Below are 26694 nucleotides of genomic sequence, written 5' to 3'. Positions count from 1 at the left end.
CCCCTCCCCTCCCCTCCCTCCCTCCCTCCTCTCCCTCCCTCCACCCTCCCTCCCACTCGTCCCCTCCCCTCCCCTCCCCTCCCCTCCCCTCCCCCTCCCCTCCCCTCCCTCCCTTCCTCTCTCCCCTTCTCTCGCACATCTGACTCTCAGGGTCTCAGGTCCTACTCGACGAGTTCATCTCCACCGTGAGACTTGGTGAGGAGGAGGAGGAGGAGGTGACGGGATGCAGGTGACAAGAGAGAAAGAGGAGAACAGGAAGAGGATCCAAGAAGAGCAGGAGCGTCAAGCCAAGGCAGCGAGGATCAACGGTGAGAGAGTGCAAAAGGGGATGTGAAGTTTGCCAGAGATGAGGAGGAGAAGTATGAGGAGGAAGAGAAATGAAAGGGAGGAAGAGAAGGGACAGCAGCAGCAGCACCTGGAGGAGGAGAAGAATGAATGTGGTGCAGGAGTCCTCGATCCTCTCTTATCTTCGATGGCTTCCTTCAACGACATGAATGACTTCAACGCAAAAGTTTCAGATGTCTACTCGGTCATATCGTCTTTCTGCTCTCCATCCCTCCATCCATCGCTCCCTCTCTCTTCGACTCTTCATCATCACCTCGTCTCCTCTATGTCTCGCTTCTCTTCCTCTCTCCCTCTCCCCGTGTCTTCCTCATCTTTGCTTGTCTCGCAGCGACTGGACGCGGACAAGGGCGGGGGTCTGGATTTCAGCGAGTTGAAGAACGGGCTGTGAGACGAGGAGAGGAAGAGACTGACGGGACTGATCGAGAGAAAAGGAGGAAGCTGCCGCTGTCCTCTCCCATCCATCTCACTGAGAACGATTTCCAAACGTGAGATGCTAGAGCGGGGAAGCAGGGAGGAGAGGGAGGGAGATGGAGGAAGAAGACCTGAAGGAGAGAAGAGCAGGGAGGAGGAAGGGGAGGGAAGGAGGGGGGAGGAGGAGAAGGAGATTTGTTTCTTGTTGATCCATTGACAGGCTCACGTGTGACGGACTTTTGTGCCACGAGAATGGAGAATTTGACTCAAATCAGTTCCAATCCATGTGAGAGGAGGAGGAGGTGGTGGTTAGGGAGGAGGAGGAGGAGGAGAAGAAGAAGTTATGAATCTTCAGGATGTTTATCGAGCTCAAGAGGTATGCCATGCGTGAGATGTCAAACGCAATGACAGAAGCAGACAGCAAGCAGTAAGAACTTCACACCCCTTCAGTCCGATCTCCTCTGCTTCTTTCTTGTTCCTCCTCCCTCCTCCTCCTCCTCCTCCTCCTCTTCGCAGGTTCTGTTCGTGTCTCATCGCCTCATACAGGATTCGCGTCATCCTTCTCATCCTCAAGCTCCTCATCATTTCCATGGACAACCTCGAGTCCGCTGCTTCGCGCTCGAGCCTGAAGAATGCAGGCGGAGGAGCAGGAGCAGGAGGAGGAGCAGGAGGAGGAGGAGGAGGAGGAGCAGGAGGAGGAGGATTGAAATTGGATCAAGAGTGGATGAAGGGGATGGAGAGGATGATGCATAAGGTGAGAAAGGTCCAGCTGACATCGAGCTGACTTGCCTCCAGGTTGCGGAGAGTCTGAAGGAGATCAGCGGGGCTATGGTCGAGCTGAGGGAGAGCAGGCTTCATCATCCTCCTCCTCCTACCACTGCCAAACTTGATCCTCCTCCTCCTCCTCCTCCTACCACTGCCAAACTTGATCCTCCTCCTTCATCCTCTGCCGGCGAGTCTGAGTCTCAGAGCAACAAGGAAGCAGGAGGATCGAACAAGTCGATAGGAGCCTCGTTGCAGACCAGGAGACAGTCGATGCCGGCCTACGCCCTGCCTCCCTCCTCCGCATCCTTCATTCCTCCCTTATCCGCAGTCGCTGCCTCCACCTTCCGCCTGCCCTCCTCCTCCTCTTCGATCCCAGCCTCTTCTGCTCCCCCTGCTTCTGTTCCCGTCCTGTCTACCTCCCCTGCCCATCCCTCGGACCTCGCAGCACTTCAGCCTGTCCTGCGCAAACCGTCGATGAAGCGAACAGAGGTGAAGCAGAGGTGGTGATGCTGAGAAAGCGGAGGAAGAGGATGCGAGAGGAGAGAGATGAGTGGGACGAGGAGGACGAGGACGAAGACGAGGACGAGGAGGCAGTGGTTGAGGAGGAGGAGGCAGTGGTTGAGGAGGAGGAAATGGTGGTGGTGTAGGAGGACTGATAGGAATGCAGGAGAGGTTGTTAGAGCGGAGATCTCCTTTCTCCGCCAGGATCAAAGCTTCCATCGGGTATCTGAAGATCGAGGGTGAGGAGGAGCAGAAAGAATTCCCTGCTGCAGCTCCTGCGGCTGCCCCTACTGTTGTCAGAAGAGACTCAGGAAACATTCGTATGCTTGCGAGTTCTTCAAATTCTCGTCACGACTCGCTAGTCCTCACAGATCAAGGTACTCCACCTCTTCTCCCTCCTCCTCCCGTCGCCCTTCAACTCCCTACTCTTTCCTCCTGCTCCTTCTCCTGCTGCTGCCGCTCCTGACGATCAGCAGGTGTCCATCCCTGGAAGGAGAAAGTCGTCTCCACGAGAACTTTCGCTGACTATCGCAACTCCTTGCAGACATCACTGACGGACAGAGTCGGATGAAGAAGAGAGGAGGAGCGACAGAGAAGGAGAGAGTGATGAAGGGAGGGAGTGTATGTGATAGACACAGTAGTTGTAAATTTCATATCATCTCTTCTCTCTTGTGCTTGCCGACAGCTCTTGAGTCCGCACGAAGAGGAGGATCGACTCTCTCTGTGAGACGGTGAGAGCGAGGAGGAGGAGGAGGAGGAGGAGGAGGAGGAGGAGGAGGAGGAGGAGGAGGAGGAGGAGGAGGAGGAGGAGGAGGAGGAGGGAGACAAGACCTTGAGAGAGGAAGAGAGCATCTCCTTCAGGCCCTTAACCTCCTACGTGTACAACCTCAGTCTTCTCTTGTTGCAATGCGGGATAGTCACAATCATGTCGACAGTCACAGCATGTACAATGAAATTATCGATTGACAACATCATGAATGTCATCATGACATTACCCAGCGACAGCTCTGCCATGTCATCATAACAATCACACATGTTATCTTCACATAGATATCACACATGTCATGATTGCAATCACACATGTTAATCTTAGATCATAATCTCGATTGCATATTAAAAAATCATCAGCATCATTTTCGAATGACATCTCAGCGTGATGAAATCGAACCTTGTCTCTTTCTGTCAGCTTCACGTGCAGATCGTTCACTTGGCTCCTCCAGCAGCTCTGACGTCAAACGTTCATCTCTCTCCTCAGGTAGAACGAGATCAGAACCTCTAGAGCAGTCAAAACTCGCTCCAGGCCTCTTGTTGTCTGCTCCATCGCATTCACCCGCTTCTCCGCCATCGAGCTCCCTACGCCTTTAGCTCCACGACTCGCCTTGCGACACGTCAAGGCGGACTTGGAGGAAGACTTCCCTCACCTCCTTCCCCCCTCCCGCTTGTACGTCGCTTCCTCTTCCTCTAGCAGCCTCGCGCGGGTGCCTGGCAGCTGGTGAGTTTAGCATGATCGTGACAAGTAGACCGACTGGTTGCTCTTCTCCTCCATCATTCGCTTCAGTCTGTCTTGCGAGATCTTCGCCTGTGTCTTGAGCCGTTTGTTCTCCTTGTCGAGCGTTTCTACCTGCAGCCTCAGCCGCTTTATCGTCTCCTCTCGCTCAGCAAAGGCTTGAGGTGACTTGGCGCACGGGATGTGAGAGGCCATGAGGAGAGTTGAAGTCATACCAGACACTGAGACATCTGCAGCTTAGCTTGCAGCCTCACGTTCGATCTCTTCAGCCCTTCGACTTTCCTTCTTAGTTCCCCCACCTCATCCTCGCCTTCCACTTCTCCTCGATGAGGCTGCGAATGTTGGCTGGAGTGCCGCCGCGAGGAAGAGGGAGAGGAAGAGGGAGAGGGAGAGGGAGAAGAGTCAGAGGAAGCATCGGGAGGAGACGTTGGCATGGAGGAGGCGAGGAGGAGCGAAGACCGCGGATGGACAGAAGCGATGAACGAACGCAATGCGCCACTCTGACGCGCCGACCGCGACCGGAGAGGTTGGGACTTGACGGAGGGGGACCGGGAGGATCGGGCAGGAGGGCTCGCAGTCGGACAGGGAGAACACGAAGGGAGAAGAGGAGGAGGAGAGAAGGAGGGCGAGGGAGAGACAGATGGAGAGGAGGAGGAGGAGGAGGAGGAGGAGGAGGAGCGACAGTGAGCAGCCATGCCCCTAGCTACTACTAGTCAATTCTGTTTTTGAAACTGATTCTTTTCGTTTGAAAGTTCAAATTTCTCTCGAAAGTTTGAATATCTGAAGGGAGCATCACGAAAATTGTCACTCATCGGGCAAATGAATTCAGACGAGCTTCTTGTGGTGTTAGCTTGTGCGGCAAACGACAGGCCGAACAGGTATGGAGATGGAGAAGAGATCGGTGAATGAAAGGAGAGAGGAGCAGGAGGAGGCTCTGGAGGAGGAGACTCTGAAGGAGGAGGCACCTACTCTAAGAGCATGCATGCTACACGATAGAAAACGTTCTATAAGCGCAAGTAGTTGTGTGAGCGTATTGCACGTTGCGCTACCTCCAGGAGGGGGAAGGGCAGACAAGACAAGGGAGGGTCACTAGAACAAGTGTCGTATTTACACTAGAAGCACACCAGGAAGCAACTCCCTACAATCACACGAGGCTCCTCCTCCTCGTCAGCTCCATGACGTCTGTACTCGCGTCCCTCGCTCCGACTTGCTCAGACTCCGCAGGTCCCCCACAGATGCCACGTGCTTGGGGGACATTGACGTTGTCTTCTCCAGCCGCAGATGCGCGTCAGCCCAAGGGAACTTGTCTGCGTGCTCAGCCTCCTGCACCTTCATCCGGAGGAGGTCCGACATGTGCTTGGCCGTCATCCTCGTCCTCGGCTTCTCGCCCAGCAGTCGGAGGATGAGGAGGAACTCAAACTCATAGTCCTTCTGCAGGTCGAACAGCTCCTGCGGAAGCGCGATCTTGGCGATCGCCTCGCTGACGTTGGCGTCCTTCCACTCCCTCCGTCGCCTCGTCAAGGGACCAAACACGGAGTCCATGGGCATGGCAGCGAAGGCAGAGGCGGCAGGGGAGCACATCGAGCTCTTGAGCTTCTCTATCACTTTGATCCTCTCCATCCCCGTCTTGAAACTGTGAAGCATCTCGAACGTCACAATCCCCAGCGCGTACATGTCCACCATCTCGTTGTAGATCCCGCTGTGCTCCAGCTCAGGACTGAAGTACATCCTCGTCCCGCAGGCTCTGGTCAGCTCCTCGCCCCCCGCACCTTCCTCGTCCTCGTGCACAATCCCGAGCGAGGATTCAGCGGCAATGTCGACCAGGTCTGAGTTGGTCTTGCAGCTCAGCCCGAAGTCGCCGAGTTTCGCCACATTGTTGACGATGAAGATGTTGTCAGGCTTGATGTCCCGATGGATGTACTGCAGCGAGTGAATGTGCGTGAGCCCTTCCGTCACATCCCTCAGGTACCTCCGCACCACCTCCAGGTTCACCTCCCACCTCTCCGAGTTGAGCAGCTGCCGCAACGAAGTGTTGCACAGCTCCATCTGGATGTAGAGCCAGTTCACGGGCTCCTCGCAGCAAGACATCTTGGTCATATCCGATTCTTCTCCAAACAGATTGGAAGACGCGTCCCACGTCGTGTCAGCCAACGACCCGCTGTCGCCGAGCGACTTGTCCTTGGGGCTCGGCATCTCCGTCTCCTGCCACGTCCCGTAGTAACGCACGATCTTGGGGTGGTCGCTCAAGATGGAGAAGCAACGAACTTCTCGCATGATCCGCTGGTTATCTGCGCTCTTCTCGTCCTTGTCCAGTCGGATCTTCTTCACCGCGTACTCTCGCTCGTCCAGGCGCTGCCTCACACGGAATACGCATCCAAACGCTCCTCTGCCGATCTTGCCAAGCTCCTCGAAGTCGGTGGTGTATCGAGACTCCTGGTTCTGCCGAAAGAAACCTGGGCTTGCAGGAGGAATCTTCGGGCTGTTGGGAGCACTGGCCGTCTTGGTCGCCTTGGAGTACTCGGACCTCATCACTTCATCAAGATCCTTCTGCACACTCCACTTCGAGCCCAGGCTGATGCTTCGCTGCCTCCTATCGTCATCGTCCCAGCTGTTGTTTCTAAGCCTCGACTCGTCCCAAGAGCTGTCTTCGTCGGAGGTTTCTCTTGACAGATCTCTCACTCTAGCCTTGCCTGACACTCGCTCATCGTCGATGTCCTGGCAAAGACTCTCGAACGTACTTGCGCAGCCATACCGCAGCATGTCCCCTCCTAACGTGGGGATGAAAAGCTTAGGCTTGTGCGAAGGGTTGCTCGCAGCTGCCTTAGTGGATGCTGCTGAGATCTTGGACTGAGTCGCCTTGGCGGACTGGCTTGAGGAAGTGCGAACCACGTCCGCGCTGGAGTTGAAGGGCTCGGAGTCGAAATCCTCCTCCTCCTCCTCTGAGCTGTCCTGGTTACTCATGGACTTCAATGCAGCGGAGGCATCGCTCTCGGTCTCGGCCGCAGGAAAATCCCCGACAGTGGTGGCCTTGGAAAGAGCATTCTCTCCTCCCCCATTGAGCGGAACCTCGTCGAGAGGACACATGTCACGGAGGTCGCTGTTGGAAACATCCGATTCTCTAGGATACGGGGACCGATCGAAGACGTTTCTCAACACCCATCCGAGCCACACGAGGCCAACGGCAGCAATGAAGATTGAGAATTCAGAATAGCCCAGGCGTCGCGGGCTCGCCAAGAAAACAGATTCAGACCCGGACAGAATGCCTTGAGCTCCAAATCTGGGATCCAAACGCTCATCCCATTTCGTTTCGACATCTTGTGGCGGACGGTCAATCCGCTTCATTCCATAGTTCAGCATCTCACGAACGTCTTCTCGCACTGCATATGAACCCACAAGGCATTGCGGATAGTCCTTGGAGCCTTTCCTGCAAGGATTGGCTGCAGGTTCAGACAGATCGCTGCTCATCCGCACAAGAGCTCCAGTGACAAATATCCCTTGCTCGTTCTTTTCAGCGAGAGAATCCTGCAACGAGATGACTTCACTTCCTCTTGCTGGATCGGATGGCATCAAACCACCAACCCTTGGCGGCTCGAGACCGTAGCGATCTTTCGCTGTATTTTCAACACTCTCTGCAACAAGGAGTGGAATCATCGGTGGAGGAGTCACTCTTGCAAACAGCGCTCCTCCATGCCTTCCTACTTTCAACCCTCCTGGGCTTCTCATCAGGACGTCCTCGTCCGCGTAAAGAGGCAACTCCAATGCATGCTGCATCTCCCATACATGCGCACAGATCGCAGTAGAAGGGAGGCTGTAAATCCAAAGGAGTTCTCCTGACCGCGAGTCATAACACTGAATTTCTTTTCCACCCACTCTGCTGCCACTGACGAGCACAGGAAGTTGAACACCTGCAACGACACGAAGTGTCCGTTACAGTCCTCACGCACAGATAGCAGATGCTCTCACCTTTGAAGTGATCATGCTTCGAATGTGGACCGTGGGCTCGAAATTCGGCGATAGAAACATTCCAACTATGCGCACCAGTCTTAGCGTTTCTGACCTTCAAGCTGTATTCAGATCGAGTTATTATCAGTGTGTCTGCATCGGGGTTTGCGCTATTGCATTGCTCATCCTCCACTTTGTCGAAATGCGTCCATGAGGTCTGACCTGTCTCAGGATCTATAGCATACAACTTGGTGCTCTTGCTGCCAACCACCACCACACCGTTGTCAACAAACGGAGACTGATCGACTATTTCATTTGCACGCAACCCGAAGGGCTCCATCACGCCATTCGACACTGTGAGCAAGCCACCTCCCGGTGCATAGAGCGGGATGATGTCAAAGTCAGACTCTTCTTCCTGCTGAAACTTCCAATTTGCGTCCATAGGATTCTGATGGAACAACTCCGACCCATACGTTTTGTTCTCCGACGAACTGGCATCCTCCCCTTCACTTGAGACGGTTTCTTTTCCTCCAGCAGCACCTTGGTTCCCGACTGCCTCTGATTCTCCGTCTGTATTCGCATTATCCTGATATCCAAAGCTCGGAGATGCTCGTGCAACTGCTTCCCCCGATGACTTGGTCCACCTCAATGCTCCTGTAGAGGCATCAAGAGCAAAAATTCCTCCATCAATCGTGTTCAGAATCACCACAGCCCTGCAACTATAGTCAAGACTATTGCATCAAAGTACAAAGCAAGCTCATGTACGTGTCATGCAGCGGTCGAGGGCCCATGAAAGACAAGGAGTCCTTGCTTTCGCTTCTGGCATGCTGCAAATCCAGTGACTCCGAAGGAATCAAGTTTGCGACAACAGCGACAAGCGAAACGAGAAGAAAGGCAACAGAGGTCCCTTTGAGAAGCATTGAGAACTGTTTCACCACGACAAGATGCAGCAGCTTGACTTGCCAGAAATGTTCCTCGACCTCATCTCCTGTCCCCTGACCCCAACAACCCAACAAAAGATCAACCAGAACCTCCGAAGCACAAAACAGTAATTCAGCTGTCCAACTCACTGCCTGACCGAGTCGTCAAGTCAGATACGGGTGAGACAAAAAAACATGACTGGAAGCTGCGGGGCACTCGGTGCAGGTTCCTCAGCCTTGAACCACAAGAAGCCTGCAGACAACAAGACAATGAGCAAGGGTTGTAGCTGACAACAATCAATCCAAGCTAGATTACTAGTTATCAACCTTATCATCGTTCCAACCTCCCATCCCATACCTAAATTTCCTTCCTGCTCCTCTCTGTTTCAAAGTGGGAGACAAGGAAACTGCAAATCCTCTGACCGTATTCCCTTCCTCTTGCACTTGCACCTCCTTCCTCCTCCCTTCGCTCCAATTCACCTCATCGTTTCTTGCTCTCTCTCTTCTTGCTTTCTCTTCTTGTAACTATCATTTGCTTGTCTGAGTTTTTCTCTGTGAGTTTTTTTTCACTTTTTTCTTCTTTTTTCCCCTCTGCTAACGAAACTTCGCCCGACAGCCCCCACCCCCTTATTCCACCCCCACCCCCTATTCCTTCGATATTCACCACCCTTGCTTCGTACACCCACCCCTGTAGTACCCCCTTACCCACTACCCACCTATTGTCTGCAATAGACTATGATTCGCACCCCTTACCCCCGATGGTAATCAACAAATTTCAATTCACCCCCCAAATACCCTTCCTCTACCCCACCCCAAGAGCTCTGCGACTCCACAAACCTACAGCATCACCCACCCCGTTTGACTCTCTTGGGCTTTAACCCCAACCACCACCACCCTACCCTTGGCCTCTCCACAACCCTACCCCCTTCCAAGGTAACACTTCTTCAGGTCTCCCTACCCTACCCTGCTTGTAGCTATCATAAGAACCCCAACCAAGACCCACTACCCACCCCATTTTCATCTATAATATACCTGCTCGGGTCTCTACCCCTCCATTGAGCTGGCAATTGAGGATGAAACGAGAAACTACCGGGTACTTGACCAATAGTTTGATCTAGATGTACCGGTACACTTAGAGGTGTTCGAGTACCACCCCCCTTCATCTCTCTCGCGGTATGTCTACCCTCACATCTTCAAGCCCTACCCTACAGAAGGAAACATAGAGTTATAAACCAGAGAATGGGGTGGGGGGGAATTCAAAGGGGTAATCAGTGGTGGGTGGACAAGTAGAACTATGAAAAGGTGGGGTACTGAAAGCGTATTCTGGGGGTGATTCTTTCAAATGAGGGTAGTGGCAATCTTTGGAGGGGTTCCTGCACGGGGGCCTATAGAAAGATTGGATCACGGGTCCTAAGGAGGTAAGAAAGAGTGGTGGTAGAAGACAGGGTGGTCGACCATGTCTTTGCAGAGGAAAAGACCACCCTCACAGCTAGGCGGGACAGTCTTTGAGGGGGTCATAGTTGAAGGGGGTGGGTGTTTAGCAAATGAGCATGAGATATGGGGGTTCTTAAATTGTCCTGACCTTTTTCAAAGGGCTCAGAGGGGTCCATTTGTCTGATATTACACCGGTAGTCCTTGATGCAGTAGGTAGGGGGTATGAGATTTGGAAAAATATAGGGTGAATTGAAACACTTTGGTCCATGCAAGGGGTTATAGGGTGAATCCATCTCACAGGCAGGTAGGTTGTGATATATAATTGCTTGTAATCGACGTGTCCAGCAAGCTGAAAGCGTACCGAGTTTCAAAAATGTATTTTTGAGTCGTATGAAAATTTACTATAAAAAAATTGTACAAAAGTTTTTCAATAGTTTTAAACGTGAGTGGTACAGCTTGTTGTAGGGACATCTGTTGCAGCCTATAACAGATGTTTTACCCAGACTAGCACTGGCATGCTAGTCGAACAGTCTCAGCGCGTCGGAACTTCGGAAGCCTCGGAGCCTGTCGTCGGACTGGCCGGGTACGGTAGTACAGGCACCCGCGGCGCTGCCGGTGACTCTTGACACTCAGGCTGTCGCACTGGCCAAACTTGAAACGGAGACTCAGAAGAGCCTGTGACAAGACACTGCTAGTCACCGTGCCGTAGTGTGACTCGGCGCCGGGACTCAGGGCCCGGCCGGGTCGCCCGGTGCGGTGCCACTGGGCCACGCGGCCCCAGTGGGTCGGGACTCGGGCGTGACTCGGCGGCGCCGCCCGGGCCGCGGCAGCCGCGCCCGGCTGGTGACTGGCAGGCTCAGTCCGACTTAAACCGCCGAGGTCAAGACTGGCCGAGCGACGCCCGGCTGCCACTAATGATGATGATCAAGTTAACACTGAGTTCAGTGAAGTGTTTTTAATAATTTTTTGACGTACTGTCATTGCCAGGAATCCAAAACTAGTGAAACGTGAAGACTCTCAATTCTTCAAGTCAGATGGGGTGAAAGCCATTGCCGCGCGCAGTTGCAAGTTGTACTCTACTGGGGCCTACAATCATTCAGCCCTCCAGTTTCCTCGTGTTGCACACTCTGCCTTTGAAATGCAGTAGAAGAAAGAAGTGCAGGTATTGGAGCATAACCACCAACCTTCCGTTGCAAGGAATGATCCAAGGCTAAACTTCTATGGACATCAATCACCATCGCTTTCACCCAAGCAGCAAGAAATATGCTAAGGTGTTGCATGATTGTAGTCCACAGAGGCAACCAAAGGGCAGAAACGTGTCGTCTACCGTATCTGACTTCACTTCGACCAGACGAGGCGCAGCAAGCCGCCGATTGTCGGCAGGAGTCCAACAGACAGGAAGTACATAACAGAAACAGCAACGAGGCCAAATCCAAAGAAATTCGCCAGAACCTGAAACATGGAGATACTCTTGTACTTGTAGACTTCGCCAGGGAAATGACCGTGCTGCTTGAAGTGAGTGAGAAGCTTGTCCTTCTCCTCAAACACCTTCATCATCCAATCTTGCACTGCTTCAGTCTCCTCCGGGATCTCCTTCACAGGAATCACACGGACATGCACATGCACATGCCATTTCTTCCCCCCACCAAACAGCAGATCCTGAACAGAAGGACGGATCTTTCCCTTCTGCACTCTCTTGTCGTCCTCGAGTTGCGGGTATCCAATGGTGAGGTCTACGACTCCGTCCACATCCTCTCGCAGAGTGTTGAGAGTGATTTGAAACCCTTTGATCCTGGGCACGAGGACATTCTGAAATACTGTCAGATTCTTCTCTTTCGCGTATTCCTGTGACTCTTTCAGCTTCTGCGGACGAAGTCGGGTGCCCTCTGGGAAGATAACAATCCAAAACGAGCCAGATTTGTGTTGCTTCGACTTCTCCGCAAGGGCTTTGAGCTGCTTTATAATATTTGCCTTGTCCTTGTCAAATTTTCTCTCAAGAAACACAAAGTTCAGAAACTTCCAGAACCATCCCATGACAGGTAGATAGATCCCGAGAGATTTCTTGGCGAATGCCCGTATCTTTCCAACGTCTCCCGAAAGGATACCAACAGCAAAGATTAAGAAAGAATCGGTGAAGGATGCATGGTTCGATATGAGAACTTTGCTTCCACGATAATTTTTCAGAAGATTATCTACCTCTCCAGTGAAGATCGGGGTGAGTCCACCGATCCTATGTCCCCAATACACCAGCGTCAACCAGGCAGGTTCTGCAAGGTAACTGAGCAGGAGCTGGTGCAATTTCGGAAAAGCGACCGAGATGAACAAGAGGGAAAGAACTGGCACTATGTTGCAGTTCACAAACATGAAGACGAAGCTGAGCACGAAGTATATCACGCCCGTGACGAGGTAAAGAGCCTTCATCAGCTTGCTCTGCTTGTTGGCTGGCATCCCTTGGAACAAGTTGAAAGCGAAGGGAGAAAGTACAGGCAATGGAAAGAAGACAAGAGGAAGGGAAGAGCGGACGAGAGCTGAGGGAGAAGAGATAAGATAAGAATCCACAAGGTTTGCACGCAGGGCACTATCTACTACAACAGAGGCTGCATGGCAAGGATCTTGCGCAGAGTCAATGTAGGGGGGTAGGGCGTGATCGAGTATCTAGTGTACCCCTCCTCAGACCCTCCCTCGAAGGGGTTTCAGATGAATCATCACGACAAATGGGGGTAGTGAGGTCATCGCCCACCCCAACGTTGCGCTTTGAAAGTGAGGGTAGTCTGCCAGACCCTCTGGTCTTAGGAAAGCTATGCAGTAGCTTGTAGGCGTATGTCCTATCTCTGGTATAACCTACGAGTCACATATAAAGGGGGAGAACCAGTTGTAACGTTTTTGTAACGGACTGATCTGTTCAACCGTCGGGCCGTCGGTCGCCGGGGCAGGCGAGATCGGAAGCGACGGGCATGGACGGGGGAGGCAGTCGGAGCAGCTGAAGCCCCAGCGCGGGATCATGGTACGGTAGCCCAGCTCACTCAGCCGTCTACGTCGGACAGGGGACCGTACTCGCAGTGCGGCTCAATCAGAGTCACTAACTACTCGGCGGGCGGCGGTCGGATGCGAGGGAGGGGGTTGCTGGTTTTGTGCTGCTCTTGCATTGTACAGGCTCATGGACGCAGTTCCCGGCATGTCTGGATGATTCATGCTCGCTGCTCTATCAGAACTCAGACCCTGTGGTCAACCAGCTGTTCTCAGACCTTGAGAAAGCTCTCATCAAACCCATCTTCGTTGACATCCAGCAAGGCAGTGACACTGAGGGAACCGGGGAGGCTATCTCTCCCTACAAGAGCTTCCGATATGCCCTGAGGAGGTGGCTGAAACCAGGAAGATGTGCCCCTTACTGCGGAGACTCGTCACTGAAAACCTCGGCTGTGATTTTTGTACGAGCAGGACAATATTCTGGAGGTATGAACGAGAACATTGAGCTCTTTCTCCCTCGAGATGTTTCGCTCGTAATCATCAAAGACCCGAGGTTCCCTTGCGCAGAACAACCTCCAGACTGGGCATGCAACTTCCCCGTGTCCGTGAATCTTGCGCCATGGTCATACTGGATCAAAGTTGAAGGAGGAGGCTTCTTCTCAGTGAGCAATGTTGCCTTGCGTAATTCGAGCTCAGACGCGATCGTTGTTCAAGGAAAAGTTTCTCAAGTTTACAACATTTACATGTATCATGGCATCTTCGGCTCTGTAGAACAAGTCGACACCAACGGAACCATCTCCTTCGTCCCCAACTGGGATGTCGAGGAGGACTTGAGGATGCAAGGAAGAGCTGTGAACTGCTCTGCTCAAGGCTGTTACCCGGGTAGCATCCTGCCAGCCTGGCATGAGAACCCGCCGGAGCTTCTTCCTCTTTCAGACGCCTCCTATCAGACCTGGACGCTGCCGGCATCGAACATCTTTCCCGGTGAGTTCTACGGGCTGAGCGTCTATGTCGTGAGTACGGGGTCGGGCTGCATCAACGGAGGAGAGCTAGTAGCGAAACATGAGGTAGCAGGCGGGCAAGGAAGCGGCTTCAGCGCCAGGTTTGCCATCGTGAACGGGTCTTTGAGCGGCTTGGAGTTGGTGGACACGGGTAGCGGCTACACGAGCGTATCGAATCTCAGCATAGTGATCGCAAGGGGAGGAGAAGGATGCGTCAATGTCTCATTCCAACCATTTCTGGTGCCGGACGCGTACCCATACTGGTGATGCCATGCTCCGAAGATGAGTTGTTCCTCCAGAATGAAGCGTCACCATGATCGGCAACACTATCAACAGCTGGCAGCACAATGGAGCATGCCAATCCCACCATCACCAGAGCAGAAGTTAAAAGGATGAAATAACAATGGTTTATCACAAACATAATTCGACTAGCATACCTCAGATCATGATACGAATACCTAAAGATTTAGAGATCTCTTGTATCCTCTGTGGTCTCTCATTTTCGAACTTTCAGATGGTTTTGCTAAAGCATCCTCACATCCTCACACCCGTCAATCCGATCTTCATCCGTAACCATCACTATTTCATCAGCTTTGAAATCAAAATCTCTTATTTTCAAATTTCTATCAAGATTGTCTGCTTGCTTTCAGTCAATTCAAATCTTGGTAAAGGTTCTGCAATTCACATGTCACCTCCCATATACCCCTATAATCTTTTTGTGCTCCTCTCATCTCTCTTCAGGGCTACTATGCTGGGTCTGCTCTGCTCTGCTCTGCTCTGCTCTCTCCTGCTGTGCTGTGCTGTGCTGTGCTGTGCTGTGCTGTGCTGTGCTGTGCTGTGCTGTGCTGGGTCTGCTCTGCTCTGCTATGCTCTGCTCTCCTCTCTCCTGCTCTGCTCTGCTCTGCTCTCCTCTCCTCTCCTCTCCTCTCCTGCTCTGCTCTCCTCGATTCTCAAACCCTCTTCCACTCTTTCCGTCTCCCCGACATTCTGCCCCCAAGTTTTTCCACCCGGCAACATCTTTGGCCTGGTGATAAGTTGCAAGAAGGTTTTATGTTGATTTCTTGGGGTGGGGGTTAGGAAAAAGTTTTTGTGTATTCACAAAGGGTGGGTACTTTGAAGGGAAATGCAGAGGTAGGGGTTTAGAAACCTTTTATCTCACAGAGGGTGGGACAAGTCCAGTTACTATCTGTCTTGGGGGCAAGGACCCTACCACCCATATCGTCACAGTACCCACCCCTACTTATAAGGAAAATCAATGGAATCCCCACCCCAACATTTGAGTACCCCACCCGTATGCAAACAACCCTTTTCGACCTTTCACATTGCAATGCCGATGGGAAACTTATCATCCGCCCTCACTTTCCATCCCCGCCCTCAATCACTCTCTGCCCCCTGACCCTCCTTGCTCCCTGACCCTCCTCCTTGCTCCCTGACCCTCCTCCTTGCTCCCTGACCCTCCTTGCTCCCTGACCCTCCTCCTTGCTCCCTGACCCTCCTTGCTCCCTGGCCCTCCTCCTTACTCCCTGACCCTCCTCCTTGCCCGCTGACCCTCCTTGCTCCCTGACCCTCCTCCTTGCTCCCTGACCCTCCTCCTTGCTCCCTGACCCTCCTTACTCCCTGACCCTCCTTGCTCCCTGACCCTCCTCCTTGCTCCCTGACCCTCCTCCTTGCTCCCTGACCCTCCTCCTTGCTCCCTGACCCTCCTCCTTACTCTCTGACCCTCCTCCTTACTCCCTGACCCTCCTCCTTACTCCCCACTCGATCTTCTCTTGCTTCACTTACTCTTGATGCCTTGCCTTTCCCTCCGTCCGCCTGCTTCTTTTCTGAGCCCCCACCTACTGGGATCCCTCTTCTTTTCCCTCGTCCTCGTTTCATCCTGGTTATCCTTGTTTCTACAAGCTCGTTCCCTCTTCTGTCACCTTGCCTTTATCTCACCCCATCTCTGGCTAATCACCGTAGAGCATCATTTGATATCATCACATATCCCACGAGTGAGGCACGAGAGAGCTCTGGGTAGAATGTTCTAGTTATCACTTGTGAATGATTGTCACAACGATAGTGTGATGTTCCCTTGTTCTTGCTGTAGCCGTCTGCTTGGGTTCGATCACTGGCTCTGATCTCATCACCAGCTGCAGTATCAGTGTGCGGCTACGTAGGAGCCATCGCCTACCCGCATCATGTTCAACGCCCGGTCGCAGCTCGTTCCCGGCTGGTCAGCAGCGCAAGGAGGGCTCGGGGCCTCCAACGAGCATCGGGATGTGATGTCGCAGCAGTACCTGCGGCGTCGCTGCGGTGAGCATGAGGGTCGGAGTGGCACACGACTGACTTGCACAGTCATGAACCCGGAGGGAGGCCCTCAAGATGCTGCAGCTACTGACACTCACCGTCGGCGAGCCAGCGCGGCCCTTGCTCAAGTCGATGTAACCATGTCATGCTCTTGCGATGCTTGATCTCACCCTTCACGGCTCGCAGGAAATGAGAAGGATCGAGTATCATCGCAAGAAGGCGAAAGCAGAAATTGATGATCGAATCGAGAAGATCGAGTAAATGGACGGGTGTTCTCAAATTCCTTGAAAGATTGAATGTATTGCAGGTTGGGAAATCAAATTAACGCAAACTTAGGTAATCTGTTTGCTTTGCTTTGTCTCCTTCGAATGATATGATGCGTGATAGGATGGCCTTTCAATCAGAACTTGGTACCACAAAAGAAAGAACAAGCTCAAACCAGTACAGACAATCCCGAACAATCGAAGGTTGAGATGGTGGAGAGGTAGCTTGAGTGACTTGAGCCTTCATTCAGTTCATACTCTTCACACTCACCCACAGGTTGCTGGGGAAGAAGAAACCCGGAGACACGGAAGTAGAATGGTTGTGCATTGTGTCGAGTCTTGTTTGCGCTGATCTGCAGTAGGGATCGCACGATCTTCGGCACTATGAAGCTGCAAGAGGGGGAGGGAGCACATCAGAAACCCATCCTCGGTCCTGTCGTGTGGGAGGAAGGATACCTGCAAGCCCAAGGGCCATCAGTGCAATTCACAGTCAACTACGAAGAAGATGACGGCATGAACGAGGAGTTTCAAACAAACTTGAAGGCGACAGTGTTTGATTCAGCTAGAACATGCTTGAATTCTCATGGAAAGGACTCAAATGGGTTGAAAGAGGACGACATCACCGTGTCTTTGAAGAATTCTGCCAATGCGTATCAGATCCGTATTTTTGTTCAAGACAAAGTAGATGATTGCTATTGGAGACACTCATTGATTGAATGTATCAATGTCTCAGGTGGAAGGAGACATCATCATACATGAACAGATCTTCTCTGAAACTAAGCTGCAAGGAATTCTGAAGAAGAAACTGAGCGTGACTAGCCTGCCAAAGTCTCTTGGTGTCTGTTGAAGTTACAACGATGACCTTCACAACAGGTTCTACTCCGGGGGCCTCGTGTGGACAGGACCAGAAGAGAATCCTACCTTGTTGGATCAGCTGATTTGGAAGCCAATGTCCTCTATAGCACCTGTACGTCGCTTGTTGTGCGGGCAGAGGGCGTGCGGACTGATGGGTGCAGGTCATCATCGAGGCGACAGGATCGAAAGAGTTTGTTGAAGTAGCTGACACACGCGGAAGAGTTCAAGTTCTGACATGAGCTCCAGCATATCTCGAAAGGGAAGAAGATGTCTTCAGTTCCCGAGAAGACGATACAGGGGAGAGAAGTCGAGTGAGATGCTGCTTGTGCTCGCACTTAAAGCGGTTGACAAGGCTTGCAGAGTGAGAGACATAGTGAAGGGTGGATATTCCAAGATCAAATTCCCAGATGGGGGACGATTTCTTACAGATGTATTGCTTCACTAACTGTTGTACAGTAGACTCAGCTGAGTTTCCAGGTCAAAGTACAAGCGACTTTAACGGGCTCGACACTGTATGAGAGTAAGCAAACATGGCGTACAAAGACCAACAGCTTCGGACAAGGCGTTCTTGATAAACAGACGTTGCTCGAGCGAAAGAAACAAAAACAAGTACTGAGATTGCTGTTCTACCTCAAAGGGCTCTGACTAATAGCGCGATTTCTCAGTCATCTTTAGCTGAGAAGATCAAAGAGTTGGAGCACAAGCTGACCACAGAAGAGTTGTCAATACAAGATGTCATCAAGAAATGTACAGCAGACCCCCCCAAGATGATCGAAGAGCACGGGAGGCATAAAATTGCCCTTTCCCAGAAAAATGTAACAAATCGTTGAACTTATGGGAAAAGCTTTGATGTTGGTTGAAGATCGAAGCGGCTCAACGGGACTTGGAGAAGCTCAAATATCGCGTCATCCGAGAAGATTATGTGAGCTCCTCAGAACGCGGGGAGAGCGCAGGAGTGATTCTAGGTTGGCAGGAAATCAAAGCCCTCGAGCTGGAGTTGGAATACCTTGAGCTCGGTCAAGGAATGCCTCTACCGAAGCAAGTGATGCTGGCGTTGCCTCGTGAGGCCCTCGAGGGTTGGAAAAGTGCAAAAGACAAGTTTGATGCGGTGAGCGATGAGGTGTGAGTTGAAGCGCTGAACGCTGAGCATGTCGTGTGTAGTTGTTTGGAAACGACAAGAACCAAGAGGTGAGTGCAGGCGCGAGAGCAGAAGTTGTCAGGTCTAAGCTTGCTTCCAGCCGAATCAGAAGACGCAGAACGAATGGTTTAGCTTCTTCGAAGGCGATCAGCGCAAAAATGTCAAGTCAGATGACAAGTAGATTTGCCGTCACATGCGCAGCAGCGTTCTCAGCGTGTTGCAGGTACTTCGGGATGCCTCTGATTGACCCGGTCTCGGGGAAGTTGGACATGGAGGTTGTGAAGAGGAAGAACAAGGACACAGTCCTCAAGGCCAAGGTCCGCAGGCGCCTCATCCTCGTCTCTACAAGCTCACCCACATGCAGGAGGACAGCAAGACCATCGTCGACATCTTCCTCGGGAGAAGTGACGGCAAGACCAGGTTTGGAACTACACCTGCCATGCGGGCCAAAGAGAAACAAGTGCGAGAGGAGCAGCAAAGAGTATCTTGCCGTCCTTCTCTTGTCGCGCTGCTCACATTGCTCAAGATCGTGGACTCAATGCTGCGCAAGGCCATCAAGAACAACCCCTTCAAAGATGTCGAGGATTGGGCGAAATCGGAGAATCGTCAGAAGTCTGTGTTTGGGAGCTCACAACATCCGGTGAGAAGAGGAGGAGGAGGAGGAGGAACGTCGGGATGGCTCTGACAAGGCAGCAGGTGCTCAAGCAGAAGATGAAAGTGGTAGAGCTGGACAGCGGCGGGACGTACAAGTTGACTACGCTCGTTCCTGTCCGGCAAATGTCCTCCAAAGACAAGTACAGCCAAGACTCCAGCTCGCCGACTCGAGAGAGCGGCGACGTGTGGAGCTCAGAGTCTCTCGCGCTTCTCCTGAACAAGAACTACTACAGCGCGAACGACGGACAGACTCCCAACACCGTCGAGCGCAACTGAGAAGCCTCATCGTGAATAGAGTTGTGAATAGATGATATGTGAATGAAGTTTGTGCATAACAGACAGACAGTCTTTCAGAAGTCTTTGAGTTTCGTCAGCTGCTTTGTTTGTTGAACTCGACATCTTGACGGTCTGTTCCGTAAGGGCGAGGAGCAGCTTCTAATCTCTCTTTGAAGTATCTCTTACCAGTCTTGACGTCTTCAGCCCGATCGTCCTCCTTCCCCACTCGAGGAGAGTGGACGATGCGCTTTCCTCGACCTGTCCTCTTCATTCATCCACAACCCACAAGAGCCGAGCATTCTCACCCTCACCCTCTCCAGCTGAGGTCTCACCAGAGGTCCTCCTCCGCGACCCAGCAGCGTCTGCTCGAGGCGTCACGAGTACGAGCGGCTGAGAGTCAGACCTGAGAAGTCCTCCAGCTGGACTCGTCGAACCAGGGATCTGTTGGAACTGAAGTCTAGCCATCGCTCGCGTCGATCCGGTTGCTCGACCGGAGCTCGATGCTTCTGGCTCGTGCTCTCCTGCGGCAAGGTCTCGGGAATCCAGGGGACGACAGATTTGCCTGTAACCAGCGTCAACACAAGCATACACGAGCAACGGAGGAGAGGCGGAGGAGGAGGAGGAACCTTCAGGGCTATGTCTTGCCGGCGGGTAGTCACAAGTGGGAGCTCCCTCCTTAGGTTTCAGTCCGAAGTCAGAGTGAGCGATGCGAGAGAGCTTGAGGGAGTCGTTCTCCGTTGACTTCTTGGACAGAGGGATGATGCTCGGCTCCTCTGCTGGCCGTCAAGAACTGACACGTCACATCTCAGTAAGACCGTTGAGCGACGATCTCGGGCTGAAATGCTTCCTCCCACTCCGAGAGCCTCCGACTTGCTTCTTGTCGCTCTTCTCCCACACGTAGACCCTGCCGAGGTCAGGGGTCTGAAGAGGCTGTCAGAGAGCGTCTCGATCGCTCTCTCCCTACCTGTGCTGGAGACTTGGAGACTTTCGATCTTGCGGCCTCGACTCTCGCCTGCACCAGCCCTCAGACGGGAGCGGAGGAGAGACGCGAGGACCTCAAACTCTTGCTGCCTCTCAAGGGCTTCGCTCTTGTAGCTCTCCCTTGCTGTCCTGGTCCTCCGCCTCGTGGGGCTAGAGGGCGAGCTCGTCCTGTGACCTGCCTGCACGGGCAACTGCAGCGAGGAGGGATCGAAGTTTCGTTGGTGTGATCCGCTTTCGATTCGATTGAGCCTTTCAAACATGTCAAACATCTTCTTCGCCATGTTGTTGATCGCTTCAGCATCCTCATCTTCCTTCTCGCTGCTCGCCGCATTCGCGTCCCTGGCGGATGACTCGACTGAGGTGTTTGACGCATCTGTTTCCTGTGCATGCGGCTGAAATGACATCAGAAGCTCCTCAAACATCTCGTCAAGTTTGAAATCACCTGCTTCGCCTGCCGTCCACCAGCAGGGAATGTTTCCTTGTCGTGATTGACAGCTCGCCACTCGTTCATCTTATCCAGCATCTGCTCCAATCGCGCATTGACGTTCCTCACCTCGCTCCGCATCTCGTCGATCTGCGAACAGCATCAATTTCTTTCTTTCAACACACAGGCAGGCAACGGAGCGATCAGAAGCTATTCAACTCAAATCCAGCAGGCTAGTCTTGTCTCCAACTCTTTCCGTGCTTCACCTGCTCTCCCCTAGTGCTTCTCTCCTGTAACTTTGTTCCTCCTCACCATCCAAAAGATCTTTGCGTCCATTTCCTTCAGTCTGCCTTCAGAGTAATCTCTTAGTCTGCCTTCAGAGATCTCTGATATGCTATCAACCTCTCTCTTCTTCAGTCTGCTGTCGAAAACTCTTCTCGCCTCCCTCCTCTCCTTCTACTTATCCAGAATAGTCCAATCCTCCTCCTCCTCCTCCTCCTCTTGCCCCAAACCGATTCCCCAACAATCATTTACTTCTCTCGTCTCCCCTGACTTCTCTTCTCCAGTCTTTCTCTCATCTCATCTCATCTCATCTCATCTCATCTCATCTCATCTCATCTCTTCTCATCTCATCTCTTCTCATCTCATCTCATCTCATCTCATCTCTTCTTTCTTCGTCTTACCTCCCTCTTCCACTGCTCCATGTCGCCACGCCACGATCCGAAGGAATACTTCATCTTCCTCCCCTCCTTCTATCGTATTTCAGGGGGGTAGGGGTGGTGTTTCTATCAGGCAGTTTAGGTTCCTTTTTAGAGGCACGACCATGGACTTGTACCGTCATGTCTTGCAACACAGACAAGCTTGTCGGTTCCTCTACCAACATCACTTCAAATTTCACCTACTTGCTTACTAGTTTCCACTACCTCTACCACTCGCGAGTGAACTTGAAGAAACGTGACTTCAATCTCAGGAAACCCTGACGATTGCGGACAAGTCTGTGGTAACTCCCGAAGCAACACAATGTGATGCATCGACCTTTGGTGGTGTACCAGACAGTCACAATGGTTTGTCTCAAAGATATCGTGACAACGAAAAGAATATCGAAAAGTTGTCCTCGCACTCTCCCGGCCGTTTCGCACACTCGAAGCCAACCTCCATCAGCAGACGAAGAGGGTCAGAGTCGAGTTGTGTGAGTGGTAGCAGAGCTGCTATCACTTCTTCTTGTCCTTCTTTTCAACAGGTTTCGGGTTCACGAATGGAATGAACTTCTTGCCGCCCATGAATGGCTGAAGCACCTCAGGGACGTTCATCCCGTCTTCCGTCTGCCGCACATCATCATCATCAACAACAAATGTCGTCATCTGCTGTACCTGATAGTTCTCGACCAGGCAGCACAGAGTTCTTTCAGTCGCCGTCAGCGTCGAGTTGAGCATATGAACGTAGCTCTTCACGTTGGTGCCGACCTGGAAGGCGTCATACAAGCCTTGTCTTTCTCCTCCACTCCACACCTGCTTCTTCTGAGCAGCAGAGGCACCAAAGCGAGTCTCGACACGTCGAGCCTGATAGTCAGTGCAGTTGGAGCAGCTGACCTGTTGCCACAAACACATCAGTGAACATCTTGACCTGCTCTTGCAAGGTTTCACCAATTCACGATATGCTCCGGAGCCAGGGAACCACGCTTCAAGATCGTACTTCTTGGCTGGTGAGAAGACGTAAGAACACGTAAGAGAGAGCACGATGAGATAAGAGAAAGGAGAGAGAGATGGCAGAAAGGAGAGAGAGATGGGAGAAAGGAGAGAGTAAAACAGACCTGCCGCGTCATTCAAAGCACCAGAAACGATAGCGACAACACGATAAGGGATCCCAAGGGACTTGTAGAATTCTTCTGACGTTCCGATCATCTCTTCTAGCATCTCCCACGACCTACAGAGCAACTTTCAACGCCCCGAAACAGTCGCAGCGCACGATCACTTGTTGTCCTCTGGTGACGTCACGCAAAACTGCTCAATCTTCTCGAACTGATGCACGCGGAAGATGCCGAGCGTGTCACGCCCGTGGGAGCCAACCTCCTTTCTGAAGCATGTGGAGATACCCACGTACCTGCGTCAGAGCTCTCAGCACGCACAGCCAGCGAGCGATCAATCTCCAACTTTCTTGGCAGCTCCTTGGGATCAACCCACAGATTTCGGTGGTAAGCGCAGATCGGCTGTTCCGAGGTGGCGATGAGGTATTTGTCGTCGCCCTCGCCGCTGACTTTGTACAACTCCTCATCGAATTGCGCGAGCTGCACCAACGAGTCACGCTCAGCACACTCGGACCTCAACGACTGCACCTGGGCCACCGCCGCCATGGCATCTTTCTGCATGAAGAATGGAGTCTGGATGGGAACATATCCGCGGGGGCAGAGGAACGCAAGACCGTAGCTGATGAGCGCCTGATTGAGCAAGACGCCATCACCAACGAGGAAGTAGCCTCTGTTTCCTACACAGGCAACATCAGTTCAGCCAGCAGCAGCTTGCTCGGCACGAATCTCACCGGCAATGGCAGCCCCTCGCTCCGTGTCCGCTAGTCCGAGCATGGGGACGAGATCCACGTGACTAAGCTTGCCCTCGTGCTTCGAGGCGGCAGCATCAAGCTCCTTGACGATCTTGAACTCAGGAACACTCTCGGTCTGCAGAACCTTCTCGAGAGCGAAGGTGCGAATGATGGCATTGTTGTCCTCGTCGTCGCTGACGGGCACCGAATCAGGCACCAAGTTGCCAATCTTGCACAACATTTCATCTCTCTCAGCCATGCACTTGTTGCAAAGCTCCTCGGCTGCCTTGATCTCGGCATCGATCTCTTTCGCTTTGGCAATGAGTTCATCTGCGTTCTCTCCCGCCTTCTTCTTCATCGCCACTTCCTTGTTGACTTTGCCATAGTCCCCCCTCAAGTTGTCAACCTTGAACTGAAGTTGGCGCCATTGGACATCGGCCTCGATGACCTTGTCAACGATCTGCACGTCCTTGTGCCTCCTTCTCTGCGACTCTCGCACCTTCTCAGGGTCTCCGCCCTTCTCCTCCCTGAACCCGTTGATGTCCAGCATCGCGCACGAGGGTTCTTAGAGGATGGAGGACGGGTGGTTTTCATTGGCAGAAAGGGGGTAGTCTCCTCTGGGGGTACGTGGCAGGACCCTTGGGGAGTAATAAATGAAGGGTGGTAGCATCAAGGGGGGTGGGGTGAGAAATCCAGTACAAAGGTGGGGTTATATTGGGTAGTTTATGGGGGTACTTCGTTATTTTGACTACCCTTGTTCGGTATCGGGTGGGGTACCCTTCAGCAATCGTTACAGTCGTTACGGATTGTTGTGAACGACAGTTACAACCGTTAAACTATATTGGGCGCACATGGCGGTAGGAAGGTGATGGTCGCCCTCCAGCTGAGGATCAACTTCGCTCCTCCTCCTCCCTCTTGCTCTACTGATCGAACTGCCGGCGGTATGGCTGAGTGGGGGAGAAAGATCTTTGTCATCGGGACTGCCGCTTGCTTCATCGGGACGGTCCTGCTGCTCGTGATCAGATCTGAGGGATCCAACGGCAAGGTCAGGAGTGATGAGATCGAGCTCATGTCAAATGAAAAAGGAAGAGATCAAGACCTTTTCCTGGCCCAAGCTCGCCGGGAATTTGGACGGAGACAGAGTACAGCAATGGTAGACTGGGATGGGGAAGACATTCAGACTGAGGAAGAGCGAGTGAAAGAGAAGCTGGAGAAGATAGAAGCCTTCTACGAAATCCAACCGCAGGTCAACAAACAGTTGCAATCCTCTGCGGACATGGTTAGAGCTTACCTGGGGGAGAGAGGGGTGTGGAGAAGCCTTATGCATACCGACCTGCTAAATGCCAGAGGTAGGCTCCACGCGGCAGAGGAAGCGGTGATGAGGAAGTTCGACTTGGAGGAACAGATCAAGACCCTCCATCGCATCAAGGAGGAGGCGATTGACATGCGTCAAAGCAACAGGCAGAGAGACGAAATACAAGACAAAGCGTTGAAAGCGCTTCAGAACCTCTACACAAGGGTTCCACCAGTGCTTAAGACGACGGCGTTTGATGAACGAGACCGAAATGTCCGAGCACTGGCAAGAGATGCAAACAAGCTGAACGTTGTATTAGACAGCCAGAGTCAGTCCTACCGCACTTTTATCAAAGACACGCTGAAAAAGTATGGCAACACTCTTCGTGCAAGAGGAGACGAGGTGAAGAAAGATTTGTTTGCTGCACAAGACGGCAAGATGAGCTTCTGGAGTCGATTAGCTCGAAATCTCACCGACACCGCCGAGCAAGGAGTGAAGAATAAGCTGCGCATGTGGAATGATATGGTCGTACAAGTTTCCTCGTTGGTTGCGAAAGCGGAAGGTGAGATAGGAAAGTTGCAGCCGATGCTGGAGGCATGGAAGGACGCGAGCTTCATCAGCATCTTCTCGCTCAACTCGAGCTTCGCTGACCTCATTCAGGGCGTCGGATCATCGATGTCGCTCGTCCACAAGGGGAACCAGCAGAATCTAGAGGACGTGATGCGATTGAGAAGGAGACTCAATGAGCTGATCGAGAAGATTGCGGTCGGCATGCAACCTTGCTTAGGGACCATGATGGTGTCACAAGGGCTGCGCGCCATGCTCTCCATTCTGCTGGCAAAGAATGCGAGCCTTTCAAGTGCAGACAGCAAGGCTGAAGAAAAACTTCACAACTCTAGCTCCTTGTTCCTCACAATCCAGTCCAAGTTGCTAGATAAGCAGAGCAAGTTGAATCGTCTTGAAGAGTTGTACAACGATGAGGCGATGAAGAATCTCTCTGTCTCCGAGGCTGCTAAGGTTGCTGCAAGACACTACCAACAATCCGTACAGAGGAACGAGGAGAGCAAGAAGAACATCCTCGATGAGCGGGAGCTGATCTTGTACATTCTGAAGCTTTTGAGCCAAAACCAACTTAGACGAGCCAGCTCTGACACTGGACGCCTGCTAGAGATGGAGAGAAGGATCGACAGCCTCGACCCGCTGCTGCAGGATCGCAGGCAAAGCAGGGGCGAGCAGCTCGAGATCCACATTGAGGACACGGAGGAGGTCAAGGAGGTGAAGAGTATCCTGCTGGAGCTGCTCCTGCGGTTGAACGAGCAGCTGGAGCTGCTGGACCATCAGCTGGGAGTTGTCGAGAAGCTCAAGGAGGAGAGCGAAGCGTTGGCTGTGGAGCTGCAGGCTCGCCTACTGGCGTCGTCAGAGGCGATGAGGAACGTGACGAGCCGGATCTCTCTGCTCTCGAGCATCGTGTCTGACGCTCACAGTCAGTTCAAGTATCGATCGTCCGAGAACCTTGCGCTGCATGAGACGATCGCGGAGCAGCTGGTGCTGAATGAAGAGGAGGAGCAGGTGGTGCGGTTGGCCCTGCAGCAGAACGAGGAGAAGGTGCAGTCGTGCATGAAGGAGCACAATCTGGATGCGATCCCGAAGGCGATCGGAGGAAACAAGCAGGCGGAGTCTGCGTGGGAGAGATTGATCCGCCGCCTTACAATGCGGAATAGCAGCTCGCTTGTGATGAAGGATGCAGAGCAGAGTAGAGGTGGGAGGGGAGGGGTTGATGGCTGAGGTCTCGTGATGTGTGCTGCAGGGCTTCGACTTGGCGAAGAAGCTGCTGCATCCTCTGTTGACAGACTGGCGCTGAATGGGATGGAGGTAACCTCTCCTCCCTCCGCTTTCTCTCCTTTCCTCCTCCTCCTGCCTCATTCTAGCCACCCCCGACCCTTGCCCGGCGACGCTCAGCTGACCAAGTCGATGCAGGAGGACATGAGCAGCGACGAGGAGCTTCATCGTCAGCTGGCAGAGAGCAGGAAGAGAGCTCTGCGGTTGCGACAGTCGCTGAGTGAGATGAGAGGGGAGGAGACGGGGGAAGACTGACTTGCATGTCGTCAGACCGTCTGGTCCACGAAGACAAGGGAGCGAAAAGCGGAAGCAGAGGACGATGGGGATAGAACGACAAACTTGTACAGTAAGCATAT

At 52.7% G+C, this 26694-nt stretch overlaps 8 protein-coding genes across 8 annotated transcripts in view; 4 read left to right on the top strand and 4 right to left on the bottom strand.

Moving 5' to 3' along the window:
- Positions 1-733, top strand: part of GUITHDRAFT_104646 (hypothetical protein) — a gene marked incomplete at both ends in the record, with an annotated part of 3058 nt that extends 2325 nt beyond the window's left edge. Inside the window, 4 exons of the mRNA XM_005836605.1 lie at positions 159-195; positions 246-308; positions 447-529; positions 674-733. Coding sequence (XP_005836662.1) covers positions 159-195; positions 246-308; positions 447-529; positions 674-733 — 243 coding nt within the window. The remainder of the gene's footprint in view (positions 1-158; positions 196-245; positions 309-446; positions 530-673) is intronic.
- Positions 734-4696: 3963 nt separating this feature from the next.
- On the bottom strand, positions 4697-8391 carry GUITHDRAFT_135854 (eIF-2alpha kinase 3 PEK/PERK, ER-targeted; the record flags this gene model as incomplete). The annotated part of the gene is made up of 4 exons (XM_005836717.1): positions 4697-5246; positions 5499-7434; positions 7493-8184; positions 8237-8391. 4 exons carry the CDS (start codon positions 8389-8391, stop codon positions 4697-4699), a joined length of 3333 nt encoding a protein of 1110 aa, XP_005836774.1.
- Positions 8392-11163: 2772 nt separating this feature from the next.
- On the bottom strand, positions 11164-12189 carry GUITHDRAFT_67782 (hypothetical protein; the record flags this gene model as incomplete). Its single annotated transcript, XM_005836604.1, has 1 exon — positions 11164-12189. One exon carries the CDS (start codon positions 12187-12189, stop codon positions 11164-11166), a length of 1026 nt encoding a protein of 341 aa, XP_005836661.1.
- A 637-nt stretch (positions 12190-12826) lies between these two features.
- On the top strand, positions 12827-14060 carry GUITHDRAFT_135852 (hypothetical protein; the record flags this gene model as incomplete). Its single annotated transcript, XM_005836603.1, has 2 exons — positions 12827-12829; positions 13035-14060. 2 exons carry the CDS (start codon positions 12827-12829, stop codon positions 14058-14060), a joined length of 1029 nt encoding a protein of 342 aa, XP_005836660.1.
- Positions 14061-15970: 1910 nt separating this feature from the next.
- GUITHDRAFT_104642 (hypothetical protein) lies at positions 15971-19265 on the top strand (the record flags this gene model as incomplete). Its single annotated transcript, XM_005836602.1, has 22 exons — positions 15971-16085; positions 16128-16213; positions 16266-16336; positions 16387-16415; positions 16467-16563; positions 16620-16661; positions 16705-17023; positions 17076-17178; positions 17245-17309; positions 17359-17397; positions 17444-17508; positions 17558-17627; positions 17675-17717; positions 17873-18012; positions 18060-18119; positions 18171-18305; positions 18359-18385; positions 18436-18512; positions 18559-18652; positions 18700-18816; positions 18862-18975; positions 19032-19265. 22 exons carry the CDS (start codon positions 15971-15973, stop codon positions 19263-19265), a joined length of 2142 nt encoding a protein of 713 aa, XP_005836659.1.
- Positions 19266-19359: 94 nt separating this feature from the next.
- Positions 19360-21006, bottom strand: GUITHDRAFT_104641 (hypothetical protein; the record flags this gene model as incomplete). The annotated part of the gene is made up of 10 exons (XM_005836601.1): positions 19360-19397; positions 19452-19523; positions 19577-19627; positions 19669-19827; positions 19892-20038; positions 20081-20186; positions 20230-20277; positions 20321-20638; positions 20689-20820; positions 20983-21006. 10 exons carry the CDS (start codon positions 21004-21006, stop codon positions 19360-19362), a joined length of 1095 nt encoding a protein of 364 aa, XP_005836658.1.
- An 875-nt stretch (positions 21007-21881) lies between these two features.
- Positions 21882-23755, bottom strand: GUITHDRAFT_67599 (hypothetical protein; the record flags this gene model as incomplete). The annotated part of the gene is made up of 9 exons (XM_005836600.1): positions 21882-21992; positions 22041-22115; positions 22179-22259; positions 22314-22369; positions 22481-22593; positions 22642-22770; positions 22821-22954; positions 23003-23151; positions 23206-23755. 9 exons carry the CDS (start codon positions 23753-23755, stop codon positions 21882-21884), a joined length of 1398 nt encoding a protein of 465 aa, XP_005836657.1.
- A 393-nt stretch (positions 23756-24148) lies between these two features.
- GUITHDRAFT_162070 (hypothetical protein) lies at positions 24149-26667 on the top strand (the record flags this gene model as incomplete). Its single annotated transcript, XM_005836599.1, has 4 exons — positions 24149-26258; positions 26307-26371; positions 26477-26558; positions 26609-26667. 4 exons carry the CDS (start codon positions 24149-24151, stop codon positions 26665-26667), a joined length of 2316 nt encoding a protein of 771 aa, XP_005836656.1.
- Positions 26668-26694: the final 27 nt, after the last annotated feature.

The sequence above is a fragment of the Guillardia theta genome, assembly GCF_000315625.1.
Source record: "Guillardia theta CCMP2712 unplaced genomic scaffold GUITHscaffold_17, whole genome shotgun sequence".
Lineage (NCBI taxonomy): Eukaryota > Cryptophyceae > Pyrenomonadales > Geminigeraceae > Guillardia > Guillardia theta.
Note: the sequence above shows the minus strand (reverse complement) of the source record. Positions and strands in the feature narration are given on the sequence as shown.